This window comes from Pituophis catenifer, unplaced genomic scaffold (assembly GCF_029215685.1).
Source record: "Pituophis catenifer annectens isolate HBS135680 unplaced genomic scaffold, rPitCat1.0.hap2 SCAF_2, whole genome shotgun sequence".
Taxonomy (NCBI): Eukaryota; Metazoa; Chordata; class Lepidosauria; order Squamata; family Colubridae; genus Pituophis; species Pituophis catenifer.
The window spans coordinates 170,770,416-170,786,867 of NW_027256882.1; the positions used below are offsets into that span (position 1 = coordinate 170,770,416).

General features: G+C 39.8%; 2 protein-coding genes across 2 annotated transcripts; one reads left to right on the forward strand and one right to left on the reverse strand.

The window, feature by feature from the left end:
- Positions 1-634: 634 nt before the first annotated feature.
- On the reverse strand, positions 635-6,966 carry UBL5 (ubiquitin like 5). Its single transcript, XM_070938025.1, has 5 exons — positions 6,807-6,966; positions 6,106-6,197; positions 4,746-4,829; positions 1,972-2,009; positions 635-863 (listed from the first exon to the last, which is right to left on the reverse strand). The coding sequence occupies exons 2-5, from the start codon at positions 6,159-6,161 to the stop codon at positions 820-822; spliced, it is 222 nt and encodes a 73-aa protein (XP_070794126.1). The 5' UTR covers positions 6,162-6,197; positions 6,807-6,966; the 3' UTR covers positions 635-819.
- A 22-nt stretch (positions 6,967-6,988) lies between these two features.
- FBXL12 (F-box and leucine rich repeat protein 12) lies at positions 6,989-10,576 on the forward strand. Its single transcript, XM_070938022.1, has 3 exons — positions 6,989-7,107; positions 7,479-7,551; positions 9,173-10,576. Exons 1-3 carry the CDS (start codon positions 7,004-7,006, stop codon positions 9,971-9,973), a joined length of 978 nt encoding a protein of 325 aa, XP_070794123.1. The 5' UTR covers positions 6,989-7,003; the 3' UTR covers positions 9,974-10,576.
- Positions 10,577-16,452: the final 5,876 nt, after the last annotated feature.

The window sequence follows — 16,452 nt, forward strand, 5'->3', positions numbered from 1 at the left end:
TATGTTCAGTTTTCAGCTGTGATATTAGGAGAATTTTATAATTCTTCCAATACTGTTTTTGCCGTAACTACTAAAGATAAAAAGGCATGTTTACACTTCTTTCTTAAAACTGGTTTTAATTATCTCTTGTGAAATTCACCTAACTTCCAGAGAAGGGGGAAACATACTTTTCTTAATACTTGAGCCAGGAAATCATGTTACAAAGTTGATTTTATTTTTTAATCAGCCTTCTTTTGCCTGGCAATTAGTTACATAGGTTGTTCGATCTGTCACATATCAGGATTAAGGAGGATACCCTTAACTGATTTGAAGGGGAAATGATTGAATACTTGGAAGACAGATTGCCTCAACAACAACTGCATCTTTGCTGAATCTGTCCAAGAATTCTGTACCCTTGGATAATAATGGAATGAACAATATTCAATAACATAATGACACTAAATGTGGAGGTCATGTTTAATGCAAGCGATGGCAAATTCTGGCAAGTTCAAATATTTTTCAAGATTAGCTCTCAGCTAGGTGAAACTGTATGGGGGGGGGGACGACCTTTCTTGCTTATCTCCTGAGAGCTGTATTTCTAAAATCACATTTGCTAACACCATGGTTAATATTTTTTTAAGAAACACAGAGCACATGTGTCAATTACATTTATTTAATACAAATACATAAAATAAGGTTTGAATACAGATTTCCTGATTTATTGCCATCAAGGACAAAATATTCCTGACTTAATGTCAAGCCACAAAGTAATCCATCTATAGACTGAGAAATTCAGAACAAGGAAACAGAGCAAAGATAGCACTTGTCATGACGAAAACACTACTGATAATACAATTCCAGGTTCATGCCATCATGGATTTCATCTGAAAGTAAGGAGTTAAGGTTAATTTTCACAAGAAAATATTAACAAGTACTAATTATAAATAGGCTTAGCCTTTGAAAATATCACGTCAAAGTGACCATCCTTTGGAAATAATGCTGTTCAGATATATGCAAAAGTATATATTTATAATATGACCATATATATTTGTATAATGCCCCAAATATCTTTTTTTCCAGTTATGCAGAGATTTAAAGCCCAATTCTATTTTCTTGAGACAAAGAATGGTAGTGCGCTTGTCAATTAGTATCAAGATCTACAATTTCCATTTCTTTCAAAGCTCAAATTGACAGAGAAACAGAATAGTGTGGGGATCAAGCAACAGATAACACAATTCCTAAAAATGACCCCAAAAAAAGATATATGGAATACTTCAAACAATTTCTGTCTTAAAGGCAGAACTGGAAAGATTCATATTGCTGAGGATTCTGGGCTCATAAAGGAAACATACTGAATGGAAAAAGCTTGGGAAATGGGAAAGATAGAAGTTAAGAAAGCCTTAATTTAATTTAATTTAATTTGATTAATTTAATTAATCATTTTGAACATTTTAGAAGTTGTTTATGTTTGGAAGAGAGTTGTTCCACATGTTTTTTAAAAAACCTTATTTGCAAAATTTAGCGCTCAAAACAGTTCAGCGTATCTTTAATTTTGAGACTGAAACATTCTAATCTTAAAATAGGCTGCTCTGTATATCCCAAAAGTGGTTCAACCTCAGAACAAAGATAAAACTGTCAATTTGCAGAACACTTTCAATAGACTTGAAATGGAAATGTTTTGACAATTGAACAAGACATTCTGAGGTTGGAATATTTCAACATCAAAACATTATTTGGAAAACATAGATACTACATATATGCATGTTAAAATGTCTGAAATATCTAAAAGGGGATACAATCAATTAAGATCATGTTTTTAAATATGTGCAGGATAATGAGTTAGTATTTGACTAAAACTTAAATGCCTCCCCCAAAAATAACAAGCCACGCAAGTAAGAGAGAGATACTTTTAAAGAAAGTTTAAAATGTCACATTTTCTTTCTCTAGTCACCTGACCATTTTCTTCCTTACTGTCAAACTTTTAAAGGATACAGTCTGCCAGCATCACATGGTCCTTGAAAATTGTATACCTATAATATATATAAAAATATAAAAATAATAGTTGCAGCTTTTACACAGTTCAGTAAAAATAAGTCAATAATTATCACAATCAATACAATCAGGCCTCGACTTATGACCCTAATGGAACCTGCCTACTACGGTCATAAGTTGTGATCATCATAAAACAGACCTGATTTTATGACTTTTTTCATAATGGCAATTCATTCATGTGATCATGGGGGAGGGGGGAGAACCACCACAACATCATATCTTGGTCATATGTAAATAAGTTAAGTTCATCATAACTTTGAGCAACCAGTAAGTGACTGGTCATAAATTGAAGACTGCCCATATAAACAATCACAACAATAAAATGAAGGGCCAATCAGCATTAAAGAGCTGGCACTGTGGGGACCATCACAAATTTGTTCCATTCCAAAGTAAAAGAACTCATTCATTAAATTGTATCAACTTAAATACTTATACAGATTATCAATCTGCTGCTAGTCACAATTCAAGGTTTCTCTTTCAAGCATGAATCTCAGTTTGTTACAATTTATTCCATTTTCATCAATTACAGACTGCAGTGGCTTCTTCCTAAACTATGAGATACAGATAGTCCTTGACCTTCAATTGTAATGGAGTCATTAAGCCATGCATCACATTATTGTGTTGCTTAACAACTCTGTCCATGCTTTTCCTGATGTGGTCAGTAAGTGGAGCAGGGTAATGGAAGCCCCAGGAGACCTAGAACAGGCCCAGCTCACAAGTGGCCTGCCCTGGGCTTTCTCCACCCCAAGGTGCCCTATGCTCAGTTTCTTGTCTCTCTGGGTCTCCTAACCTTTGGCCTGCTTTCTTGCTCCATCAGTCCCCACAGGCCTTTGGCTTGCTTCCCATCCTGCTGGATCCCATATCCTTTTTCCCACGTCCCGTCACTGATCAGTCACTTGCCTTTTACTGTAGATCTTCTAGAAACTGTTGCTTCAGTGTGGCCTTTCTACGCAGTGGAAGCCACATGGCTCCATCTCAGAAGTGGACACCATTTTGGAACAGCCCCAATTAAGTGCAGCTGTTCCAAAATAGGTGCCCATTTCCAGGACAAAGCCATTTGGCCTCCACTGTATAGGAAAGCCGCACAGCACAATAGCTACTTCGAGAAGATCTACAGCAGGGATGTCAAACTCTATTTCATTGAGGGCTGCATAAGGGTTGTGTTTGACCTTGGGGGTCTGGATGGACGTGGCCAAGTGCTAAGGCAGGATTTCCCTCAGACTTTCCTTCCCTCTCATAATCCTCCTTCCTTCCTTCCCTCTTCTTTCTCCTTTCTTCTTCCCCCTCTTTCTTTATTTTTCTTTCCTTGCTCTCTTCCCATCTTTTTTGACTTTCCCTTGCTCCTTTCCTGTCCCTTCTTGGATACTCAAATGCAAAAGGGGAAACATTTCTCCCTTTGTTTTGTTTCGCTTTGTTTGTTTTGCTAGCCCTCTGCCAGTGAAAATGGAGCCCAAGGGGGCTGCACGTGCCCCACCAGACCCCATTTTGGGCCGCAACAGCCTCCTGCAGCTCTCTGCCAGCAAAAACGGACCTCTGTGGGGCTGCACACACACACACCCAGACCCCGTTTTTGGCCTTCTGCAGCCCTCTACCAGTGAAAAGAGAGCTCAGGGGGCTCCATTTTTGCTGGCAGAGGGCTGTATGAGGCCGTCACAGCTAAAAACAGGGTCCGGGAGGGCCATGCACAGCCTTCCCAAGCTTCGTTTTTGCTGGCAGAGGCACAGCAGGCTGCTCCTTTGTTGTTTCCATCTGCAGGCCAGATGTGGATTGCGGGCCGTGAGTTTGACACTGCTGATCTACAGTAAAAGAAACATCACTAATTGGTGACAGGGGTATAGAGAAAGGTGAGACTCAGCAGGCTGGAAAGTAGACCCAAGGCTTGCAGGGACCCTATGGGGAAGGAGGGAGATAAGATATGTGATGGGGCACTGCAGCATCCCTGCAATCAGTTGTAATGGCAGGCAGATTGCCAAGTGCCAGAATTTTGTTCATGTGACTACAGAGGGCTGCAGCAGTCATAACTTCAAAACCAGGTTGTAAGTAGTTTTGGGGAGGTCAATCAGAATTTTGAAAGGTTGCTAAGCAACCAGTCATAAGTAAATGGCAGTGGTAAGTAAATTTCTTTGAAATGAATTTGAGACATTCTTTCTCTTCCTTTTAAGTAGAGAAACTTCTCTTTGTTATGACTAAATTGTGTAATGAAATTATCAGCAGAATATATCATTGGAAATCTTAGTGTTCTCTTTTGTCATTGTTGGTTGATCGCTACCCAGGTTTTAAGCTATACATTCAGAGCCAGTGTGGAGTAGAGCTTAAGGTACAGGCCTAGAAAACAGGAGCTGTAGTCCTGCCTTAGGCATAAAAAAACCAGATGAAGTGACTTTGGGGCAGTAACTCTTTTTTATCCCAACTAACCTCACAAAGTTGTTGTAGGGAAAATAAGAGGCAGAAGAGTTATGTATCTTTGTTGCCGTAAGTTATGCATAAAAAGGTATATGTCAAAATCACTGTTAATTGCGAAAAGGAACTTTACTTGGAACAGCTTACATTTCTGCAACAACAATTTTTAACACCATGGGACAACAATATCTACCTATCAGATCTTTGGAAAGGATTTGATGGGTAGGTAAAGATGCCAAATCCAATCTGACTGACTGATCACCTGAGGAGTTATATTCAAAGCATGTTATGAGTAAGTTGGAGAGCCTACTTACCACTTCTTCAGAACAATCTTGTCCCAGCGAGTACCAGTCTGGGCAGCAATAAGCTTCTTAAGATCCCTGATGCAATCATCAGTGCTGAGCAGTAATATTGGTTAAAGAAATGAATGAGAAAATAGGGCCTAGTATATCGTAAGTACTAAATAAGTTATTTGTTATGCACAATTTATCAAAAACAATTGAATCTCTTGTACAGAGTGAAATGGGGGATGGATGCAGATATACTGTACATTACTCACATACAAACAGATGACCAAAGGACTATTGTTTGCATTTTCAAATCTATGCACAAATATATCTGCATGTATTGATTATAAACAGTCCCTGGATTAAGAAAATCCAATAAGGACAACCCCTAAATGTGAACCTATTATTAAAAATGGTGGATAGCATTCTCCTTCCTTGAGCTGACAAAGCACTGAAGCTACACAATGCTTTCAGCAACTGCTTAAGCAAAATATTTTTAATACAGGTAGTTCTCAATTTATGACCATAATAAAGCCTGCAATTCTGTTCATGTGATAGTTGTTAAATGGGTCATCACATGAGCACACCTGATTTTATGACCTTTTTTGTAGAGTTATTAAGCAAACCCATTGTTTGCTATGGGGTATTTTTCACTGGAAACTGGAAGTTAATACCAGTTTCCACCAAAAACTTTATAAATTGTGGTCATGTGACCACAAGATGCTGCAAACAGCCATAAATGTGGGCCAGATTCCAAGCATCCAAACTGCTGTCATGTAACTGTGGGGGGATGGCTGTTGAACCTTGAATGCAGGTCATAAGAACCATTTTCAGAGTTCATTGCAAATTTGAATGGTTGCTAAGCGATCGATCAGTCACCCAAAGAAAGAGCAATCATGAAGAATTCTTCACTCTCCCTCAATTTCCCATGCTATTAGCACAACAAAATTTTCATCTCCAAATTGGAGATTCCTGTAGATTCCTAAAATTCCCATCTCATAATGTGGTTATGAAATGAAAAAGATTTCAAAGCAACAGATCCCCATTATCTGGGCTTGTCTGGGGAAAAACAGTGGCTATAAAAAGACTACACACCCCTGCTCAAATGCCAGGTTTTTGAGATGTAAAAAAATCAGACCAAGATGAATCTTTAGGGGGAAACAACAAAATTTTCAATAACTTGGTTGTGTTTTTTACATCCACTGTATGTATAACATCAGAGAGAAGCAAAAAAAACATCTATTTAAGCCACATTCACCCTCAACTTAATGGTACCCATAATAAATAGTTTCAATCTAGAATCCCTTTCTTGCAATTTTACAGCCCAAAAGATCAGCTAAAAGGGAAATAATTGCTATCCCAAAACGGTTTCTTTGGTTTAGGATACTTGCACTTCACTCTAACTTTCTTGCCCAGCCGATCGTTGCAAACTACTTCAATCATCTTGATCACGGCTTCACGTTCGGCTCTGCTAGAGAGCTAAACAAAATAATCAGTGTCAAAAAGAAAAATAAGTAATCCGGCAGTCTGATGTAAACACCGAATATAGTTAAAAGCCTATTTTAAGCGTAGGAAAGGGAGTTCTTCAGCTTAATGGCCATTGTCTCTCAGCCCCTGGCCGCTGGTAGATGTGTTAACTTCAACTCCCAGAATTCCCCACCATCTTCAAGCAGTCAAGGTTAATAAACTCTGCTAAATACGGAATACTGTATTCATCTCGAAACTCGCCTTTTGCAAATGCGCTAGAGCAGAGGTCTTCAAACTTGGCAGCTTTAAGACTTGTGGACTTCAACTCCCAGAATTCTCCAGCCAGCTATGCTGGCTGGAGAATTCTGGGAGTTGAAGTCCACAAGTCTTAAAGCTGCCAAGTCTGAAGACCTCTGCGCTACCGGTAAAGTTTTGCCAAGACCTCCGTGTACTAGACGCAGAAGCCTAACAAAGTCCCTGAAGCGTGGACCGGTGGGAAGAAAAGTCTCCTATCCCACGCATAATTCCCCGATTCTCACAACCGCCCTCAAAACGACCAGGCCCAACCACCAACCCTACTCAAAATACGCCTCCCCACCCCACGACAAGAACCCCTCTCACCGCGGAGGAGGCTTCCTTCAGACCGAGAAAGCCGAGACGCCACAACTCTTCAGCGGAATATGGAGAATTCTCGCCGCAGAAAAACAATCCAGGATCGCCAACCCGGAAGTACGGGGTCACGAGGAAAAAACGGAAGTTCTACAAACCCCTTCCGCCAACAGTTGCCGCGGGAAGATACGCTGGGATCAATGTGATAAATGATGGCCGCGCTATCCCCTCCGACTCTTTCTTCTCTGCCGGACTCGCTTCTCCTCCAGATTCTGGTCTGGCTGCCGCCGCGTGACCGAGTAGGCGTGGCCAGGTAAGTAGTCGGCTCCGCCTCGCGTTCTCCGTTTCCATGGGAATCCGCCTCCTCCTCCTCCTCCTCCTCTCAACGTCAACTACGCTGTCCTGCTTTCGGGATAGGGGTTGGCCGCATGCGTAGCGTTTGGTGAAACGCCGATTGATGTCTTCGTCCGGGCGCTGTGCCTGGGGCGCGAGGGCTAAACTCGTCACAATGCGAAACAACGTATCAATGGAAACGCTTTGCGCAAGGGGCAGATAACTCCCGTGACATCCATGTAGGAATGCCTGGCGGGGTGTGATGGGGGGACGGACAATCCGTCGGGGTCGTCTGGATCAATTCCTTTAAGGGAGATGAGCGTGTTTGGCTAACAAACTTTCTTTCCGCAGGGTCTGCAAACGGTGGCATCGTTTGGTGCGAGACAACTTCTTGTGGCGACACGTGGACCTCTCTTCTTGCAGGGTCAGGAATGCCTAACACCTACTAGGACGCCTATATAAATTTAACAAACAAGTAGTTCTGAAAATAGGAGATAGATGTTGTGGGAAAGGCATGGGAAGGAACAAGGAAAATGGTCCAGGTCAGACGCAGTACAACAGATATACTTACAATTTAAAAGAGAGAGAGAAACAGACATCTTTACAGTAATGTAATTTAGTAGAATTTCTGGCAAAACAAATAGTATTTTAATTTGCCGAACATAGCATGCTTTATTACAAGCAATGTTCTATCTATTTTTTTTATTTTTTATTTATTTATTTTTATATGCTGCCCTTCTCCGGAGACTCAGGGCGGCTTACAATGCGTTAAGCAATAGCCTTCATACTTTTGTATATTTTATACAAAGTCAGCTTATTGCCCCCACAAACCGGGTCCTCATTTTACCCACCTTAGAAAGGATGGAAGGCTGAGTCGACCTTGAGCCTGGTGAGAATTGAACTCGCAGTAATTGCAGGCAGCTGGATGTTAAATGCTGCCTTAGTAGGAGGCATTAGCCTCCTACGCCACTCAGGCTCTATGATTTGATATAATTTTATTCTAGTTGTGATAAGAGATTAAGAGGTATATTGACAGACGGCAAGGCTTAACAGACAAAAAGTCTAACCCTGATCATGTTTAAAACTATACAATGCAGTAGTTTCTGCACAAGAGATTGAAATTGGCACAATTGCCAGGGAAACATTGCAACTGGAGCCCTATCTTTTAGTACATGCATCAATTTCACATGAATGTTCAAAAGTTTGCAATACAATGTATTGTCTGCCATTTTGACATCACATAGATGCCACTGATACAAGGTTTAAAACATCTGGAATACCTCCCACTGAAAATCAGGTTGATTATGGGCCTCCTGGACACTTGAAAACTGAAGTATCCAGAGGACCAATGGTGAATGATATCTAGTGTATTTGTTTGATTTTATTAAATTCTGATTTATTCATATTATTTGTATATATGTTCCAACTGGGGATGTTTAAGTTTGGTTTATGCTTACTCTCAACTATTGGTAATTTGATGAGAATCTGTTTTAATTATGACAACATTGACAGGGCAGGCCACCAGAATATAAACTGACAGCAAACTGCACTCCTTATTAGCACTGATGATGTTACCTAGTTTGGGTAATGAAAGGTTTTCAAGAAAACGAGCAAGCTCAGAGAGCACCAAGAACCCCTCAGATAAACTACAATTCTCAAAACCCATATTTATTTAAAAAGTTATACAAACTTTTTAAAGTTTAGACCAGGGCCAAACTCCCGGTCTAGAGGCTGGATGCGTCACACGCTGGCCACACCCACACCCGGTTTAGTGAAGGAAAAACATTCCAATATGTCACTTGACACTGCCATGATGACATGAGTTTGACACCTCTGATTTAGACTAAACATTTGGGTGCTGTCTAACCTAATCCTATTTTATTCATCTATTTAAGAAATAAGATTCACTGAGCTATTTCATACCTGGTTTGTGGTCATAGGCTTGGAAATTAGATTTGTTTCTGTGCCAGTTATAATTTTCAGTAATTATATGCATTCCAATATTTTTTCCAGTTGCAATTCTATTGTTTTTCCTTTCCCTTTAGATATCCTCCAAGATCTTATGGCATCTTCTGCGGAATTATTTCCAAGGCAACTTGCGGACTCTGAAGCTACGGGGATCCCTCCACTCCTTTCGAAAACAAGAAATACTTACCTCAGCACTGCTGCAGGCTTTGGACAAACAATGTCCCAAACTCCATCAATTGAGCTTGATGGAGGTAGATCTCCGTTCATTCCAGTATGGCTGTATGCCCTCCTCTCTTACCACCCTGGAGCTGAGAAGTTGTGAGATCCCTTTTGTTTGGTTCCAAGTGCCAGAGACCCCCTGCACTTTCCCAAGAATCCAACAACTTTCAATCTGGAATGTCCCTGCTTTTTCCAACCAGCACCTATTGAATATTGCCACCCAGGGCACTCTCAAAACTCTTATCCTTTCAGAAGTCTACCGTATAACAGATGTGGGGATCGAGGCAGTAGCACCACATCTGAAAGACCTTCAGCACCTTGCCTTGTACCATTGTAGTGTTGGTGATTCAGCCATGCACTTCACTGGGCGCCACATGAAGCAACTGTACCATTTAGATCTCAGGAGCAATTCTTTGACAGATGTAGGTCTTCTTTGCTTAAGTGGTTTGCCAAATTTAGAGAGTCTTTGTTTGAGAGACTGCAGTCAACTTTCTCCAGAAACCATTTTAATTGTTTGCCAGTCACTCCCCATCCTGAAGCATCTTGATTTAAGTGGGATAGACTTTGAAGACAAAATATTCCAAAAGATCCAGTTGGGTTTGCCAAGCTGTAAAGTGGCAAACGCTATCCCTTGCGCAGATTCCAATGCAATATCTTAGAAGATAGCAAATTTTCCCTATGCATGTTATTCACAGGTCAAAAGATGGCAGCACTCAGATACATCTCCTTAGCAGTTTTTTTGTCCTTACAGCCCAAATGTTTGTAGCAGGCTGAAAATGAAATAGAACAGACCAAAGAAGGAAACCCATTTCAAAGGCCATTAGTTTAACTGTTGTGCAAATGATATGTCCAGTGTTTGTACTGCAGATGTCCTGCGATGTTGATATAATTCAAGCATAAAGTATCCACTGTCTTCCAAATTTTTGATATACCTCTCAACTCCTACAGTTCCAGCAAATACAGTCAGCTATGAACCTTGATGGAAAAGGTATCCAAGAATACCAGGAGACTGCCAGGTTCTAAAGTATGACATTAAAAAGTGACTGGAGAGATTAAAAATTAAAATAATGTATGTACTGCAGGCATAAAATGTTATTAGACATACTGTGCCATTTTAAAAGCACTGCACAAATTTCTGGACATCTAATCTAGGACATAGTCTTTGTTCTGATTGAGTCCATTCCTCTTCCTGAGTAACTCAGAGTTGATATCTTTTTAACAAGCACAAAGGTTACATTTACAAAAGTGCATAATTTTCAAGGCTGACCACATTTTATTGTTTTTAAACACCAGCTTATTTGCTTGAAATCTGGCACAAGAAGTTTGGCTTTTAAAAAATAAATTATCTGAAGTTTGTATTCCACATTTTTTCCATGAACTCTGAAACTGATTAACTTTCAGACAGGACTTAAGTTATGGATATTCCATCAAATGCTCCATTAAAAAGTCTATGACCTGGTATCTCAAATGCATACAGAAGATTTGGGAGAGGCCTGCACAGCCCATTCCAAAAGTAGTTAGGCTTAAAGTGACAGAATGGAAAAGCTATTAAATTCTTAGGGAATAATAGGGTATTGAACTATCTTTAAATTTAGGTTTAATTTCTGTTCTGGTTCCTTGGTTCCAATACTTTTTGGAATACTGTCTGGGCATTCTACCCAAAAGCCAAATGTGATCCTCAGATTGAAGGGAAAAAATCATCCTTGCATTATTTGACCTGAAATTAGAGGGAGCCATTGTTTCATATTATCTATATTTCTCATATTACCCATGGAATGCCTTTTCCTTTCCCATCTTAACATCTCTGCTCCCAACCACCTTTGCAGCATTATAGTACTGATCCAGCTTCCCCATTTCACCTTGGTTTTCATTAGCATTACTACCAGTAGAGAATAGAACTGCCTTTGGCTGTTACGGACAATACCTGGGATACATTGAACTATTCATAGAGATACCACCAAGACTTTGATTTTCTGCATTCCTTAACCCTCTCTTCCCATTAAAATGTATGAGTTGCTATAATCTTTTCCAACAATTTCATGAGCAGCTGATGCTACACTGCCCTGTCCTTGTAGCTGATGATGGGAAACTCAGGTATGGTAGGATCTTCTTTCAAATTTCTTTTTGCACACATTAAATTCTGCCTTTATAAGCTTGTTGAACAGAATGATTTCCCTTCACATTAATTGTATCATGCCATTGTATTTGCCATGTCTTTGCCTTTTTCCATACATTCTTTTTTTTCCACTACTGATTGTTGAGTCACTACGGTGACTTAAAAAAATAAAGTCCTTCCAACTGAACTAGGCTCCTGGAGAGTTAATGAGCATGTTCAAATAGGTTGTTGGTTTTAGTTTTTGAAAACAATATGGAATTATGTCAGTGCCTTCTGGTATGTTTTCTCTGTTAACCAACCTAGCCTATAGTCCTGGATTTTCCTGGTAGTTTCCCAATCTAAATCTTAAATCAGGTGTGATTCTGCTTAGCTTTGGTGCTGCTACCTAGCTGAAACTCAATCCAAAGATAAAGGTTCCCCTCACACATATGTGCTAGTCATTCCCGACTCTAGGGGGCGGTGCTCATCTTCATTTCAAAGCCGAAGAGCCAGCGCTGTCCAAAGACGTCTCCGCGGTCATGTGGCCTGCATGACTAAACGCCAAAGGCGCACGGAACACTTACCTTCCCACTAAAGGTGGTCCCTATTTTTTCTACTTTCTACTTTTTTACGTGCTTTCAAACAGCTAGGTTGGCAGAAGCTGGGACAAGTAACGGGAGCTCGCCCTGTTACGTGGCACTAGGGATTCGAACTGCTGAACTGCCAACCTTTCGATCAACAAGCTCAGCGTTTTAGCCACTGAGCCACCACATCCCTATGCCTCAATCCTACATTTTCATAAAAAGTTATTGACCCCTTCTGGTCATGTTTGTCACAATAATCTGCTCAGCTTCTGTATTCACCTGTAGCTTAATAAAATAAATTTTGGAAGAGAAACTAATTCTTTTTATTTACATTTATTGAGAATTTTACATACAATAAAAGTCAAATCTAAAGAAAAGACAGGTGAAAGAAAAAAATGTTATTAGATATAATGACTTCCGACCTCTTCAACAGATTTACAGTTCTATAGTCCTCCTTTCCTCTTAGATGTTATACAAATCCCTTCAACCCCTGATTTAGTCCACATCTTTTTTAATCCTGAAATCATTTTTTTCTTTCAACAAAAAGTTCATATAAGGTTTCCAGTCTGCTTAGGTAGATAAATATTGACATTGAAGTTCATTTGCCAATACAATTATTTTTCCATTTAGGATATATACTCTTTCATTATCAGGGACCATCCACCATTGGGGTAAAAATATATGGTCAGCCTAAAATTTTAATGATCATTCTGGTCACATCAGACTACATTGCCTTTCTCTCAAAGGATGACCCAACAGGTCACAAGGTTGTCTAGTATATAAGTTAAAACATCAAATAACAGAAACAACGGAACAACATCTTTTACTGTTGCCTTCTTTCCTTTAGACCAGGGATGTCAAACTCAAGGCCCAGGGGCCAGATCTGGCCTGCGGAGTGATTAGATCTGGGCAACGGACATGCCCTGGAAACAGCGAAGGACTGGCCCGTGATGCCTCTGCCAGCGAAAAGGGAGCTCAAGAGGGCCGCACACGGCTTTCCTGGGCTCCATTTTGGCCCATGACAGCCTCCTGCAAACCTCTGCCAGCAAAAACGGAGCTTTGGGAGGCCATATGCAGCCCTCCCAAGCTCCGTTTTTGCTGGCAGAGGACTGCAGGAGGCCGTCACGGCCCAAAATGGAACCCAGGCGGGCCACATATAGCCTCCCCGAGTTCCATTTTCACTGGCAGAGGGCTGCAGGAGGTCGTCACGGCCAAAAATGGAGCCTTGAGTGACATCAAGCTGGCCATGCCCACCCTCCCCATGCCCCCTCCCGGCCCCCCGAGGTCAAACACAACCCTGATGCAGCCCTTAATGAAATTGAGTTTTACACCCCTACTTTAGACTCATGAGGTCTGTAATAGCATATTTACTATATGTCTCCTTGAAATAGAATCTTGCTGGTTCAAAACTTCACAGAAAAAAATCATTACTATTCTTATTTCCTTAGCTTCCTGTCTTTTCCTGTGCTTTTTTAAAAATAAGTCTTAACAGCTCATTGTTTCATGATTTTCCCAATCACTTTTCCCAAAGCAGCGAGCAGAGCAATGACAGTCAACGAGGCTCCTCACTTGGCAATGAGTGAGGCCTGGTTAATTGCAGCCAGCTACCTGCGTGTAGTTTTATGTGGTTGCTTTGCCTTCAGTCTTCCTTGGAAACAACTGTTCAGAAGTCCAGCTTGTGACTTTTGTTCCTTTATTTATTTGTTCTTGAACCCTTAACTTTTGGACTGGCTGACTACTTGACAGTTTGATTCTTGGAAGGAATTTGTACCATTCTATTGCTTGAAATACAAATAGATTAATTCAGGCTAGCTCTCTTTGCACAGACCTTTATTTATGATCTTGTCCCCTGTTACCTCCTTAACTCCTTAGCAACTATCTGTGTGTGTCTGCAAAGGGAGACAGAACAATTATTTATTTATTTTATTTATTTTATTAGATTTTTATACCGCCCTTCTCCCACAGGACTCAGGGCGGTGAACAGCCAAGAATAAAAACATCGCATACAAAATTTAAAATTTTTAAAGAAAGAATTAAACAAATTTTGGCCCAATAATTTAAAACACCCCAACTAAAATCAAATTAACAATTAAAAATATCTAAGGGGGGAGGAGGTTAAGCCAGCCCGGCTTGATGAAATAAAAAAGTTTTAAGGGCACAGCGAAAAACACGGAGATCTGGGATCCTACGTATCTCCGGGGGCAGGTCGTTCCAGAGGACAGGTGCTACCACAGAGAAGGCCCTCCCCCTGGGGGGCACCAGCCGACATTGTCTGGCCGACGGCACCCTGAGGAGTCCCTCTCTGTGGGAGCTTATTGGCCGGTGGGAGGCTATCGGTGGCAGAAGCCGATCCCGTTAGAGATCATAGTAAGCATTGACTCCATTGACGGGGTGTTCCAGCCTTCTAAAGTGGTGAATGAACTGCCGGAGCAGGGTAGCCTTCAACAGATAAAAACATGCTATCAGAAATGGGCAGCCATTTTGGTAATGGGGTACTAATCACTGCAGATAAAATACAATGGTATTTCCTAACATGTAATTATATCTTCTTCCATTTCAGTTTAAGTATACAATGTCTTTAATGATGGAAGACACAAATAGAGATTAGGTAAAATTTAGAAAATATTAATGCACCTTGTGCATTTTTAAATAAAGCAGTATTTAAATAAAATATTTATTCAACATATATTTAAAATATGGATATACACATTTTTTAATGACATACCCTCTTGCTCCTGTGCTTGTTTATCTATTTTTAACAAAGACAGAATTAAACTGCTGGCTGAAAGAGAAAGGGGAATATCAGATCAAGAATTTATGTATAAATTCATGTTCATAGTTTGAAGTTGAGATGGAAAAGAAATTAAGAAACTAATTACATTGGTTGTGATATGTGCAAATGGTTGTGATAGGTGAAAATTGGTTTTTTTAAAGGGACATTTTTACCCAAAGCAGTAATACCATCAGAGAGTGGAGTTAAGATGTCTTTTAAGGAGGTATGGGAATTAGAAAATTGGAATAGAAACAAAAATAGAAAAAAAGCTCCATTCCTAAGCATCCCCTCAACCATTTTGCAGCAAGTACTTTAAGATTTTACACATGGAAATCGGTCATCATTGGACACAATGGGATGATGAACTTGAAGAAAACGTTTCTGCTTGGTAAGGGTGAGGAAAAGAAAGACAATGGATAAGTGGATGAATGGGATCAGAAAAATTATAGGACTGTCCTTGGTACAAGATATTAATACAGACAGAATGAGATGGTCAGCATTTACACATGCAGTCATCAGGAGTTGAGCAACTAACTAATGTAACTAGAATCTCCCCAAATATTATCAGGCTGCCTGGTTTGCAGATCTCCCTTCCCCCCTTTAAAAGACAGATAAAATTTAATCTCTTCAGTAGTCTGGCCCTTCATCCATTTTTCTAGGATTTCTCCATGATAAATGAACGTAGGTTTGACCACACTGTTAGCAAGATCCTTCCATCCGCTAGAATGCTTTTCATCTGATATTTGAAATTTATTCAAGCTAAATTAATATTTGCTGATTATCTTGCCATCCAGCTCAAGCTGCTAGCTTACTCTTCAATGATGCTACTAAAACAGAGCCGAAACTAAATCTGAACCATTCTACCTCTTCCTTGTTCTTTAAACTTTTGTCATCTGCACTAAACAGATTTTCTTTTTATTTTGAACACATCTAAAAGAGTTTCCTCTGATCTAGGTTGGATCCTTTGCTAACTTCGGCTGACTAAGTAAGCAAATTGTACCTGGTTTGCCAACTGTGTCCTTTCCTGGAAAAATAAGAACTGGCCACTTGTAAATATCCGGTCACTACTGCAAAGTATGCTATACTTCTATTCATATTAACCCATAGTGTGATCTATATTTTTTTGGTTTGAGGAAACCAAATTAGTCAATTATGTTATTTTTTCAAAAATGCTTAAGCAAACCATGACTTTGTACCTATGTGTGCCTGTTCTGAAATTACAGTAATGCAAATTACAATAATGAGCTGCTTACTGCTATAACAGTGAATACATTTGTCAATATTACATTGATGTCTATTTTGTTCCAATCAGTTCTCTATGCTAGTGTTAATACAGGAAATCTGTGGGATTCTTTGCTTGTTTATAGTTCTTTGTAATCAGCAAGGTATTATTCACTAGTCTTGCTCTTATGAAGTTATAATTAGGTGGATGAGAACAACGAATAGGCCTTTTATATAATTAAGGAAAACCTGATGACATTAGCAAGATTCTTTTAGTTCTCCCATTCATCATATATGGGGACATTGTGATTTTGGTGCAAGGAGTAAGTTTTGAAAGGTGGGTATATCCTAAAAAGAGATGAGCAGAAGGGCAGGAAAGTTAAGAATCATCCTGAGCTAATATTTAACTATTATTTATTTATTCTGTAGCGCAATTTCAGCAAAACCACAAAGTCCCTATTTGGG

What these genes read in the sequence shown, in the direction of transcription:
- UBL5 (XM_070938025.1), bottom strand. Translation starts at nt 6,161, where the DNA reads ATGATTGAAGTAGTTTGCAACGATCGGCTGGGCAAGAAAGTTAGAGTG. An exon ending in AAAGTTAGAGTGAAGTGCAA is followed by an intron (nt 4,830 to 6,105) that starts GTATCCTAAACC and finishes ATTACTGCTCAG; the next exon opens with CACTGATGATTGCATCAGGG. An exon ending in CCATGTGATGCTGGCAGACT is followed by an intron (nt 864 to 1,971) that starts GTATCCTTTAAA and finishes CCTTACTTTCAG; the next exon opens with ATGAAATCCATGATGGCATG.
- FBXL12 (XM_070938022.1), top strand. Translation starts at nt 7,004, where the DNA reads ATGATGGCCGCGCTATCCCCTCCGACTCTTTCTTCTCTGCCGGACTCG. An exon ending in GACCGAGTAGGCGTGGCCAG is followed by an intron (nt 7,108 to 7,478) that starts GTAAGTAGTCGG and finishes TTCTTTCCGCAG; the next exon opens with GGTCTGCAAACGGTGGCATC. An exon ending in TGGACCTCTCTTCTTGCAGG is followed by an intron (nt 7,552 to 9,172) that starts GTCAGGAATGCC and finishes CTTTCCCTTTAG; the next exon opens with ATATCCTCCAAGATCTTATG.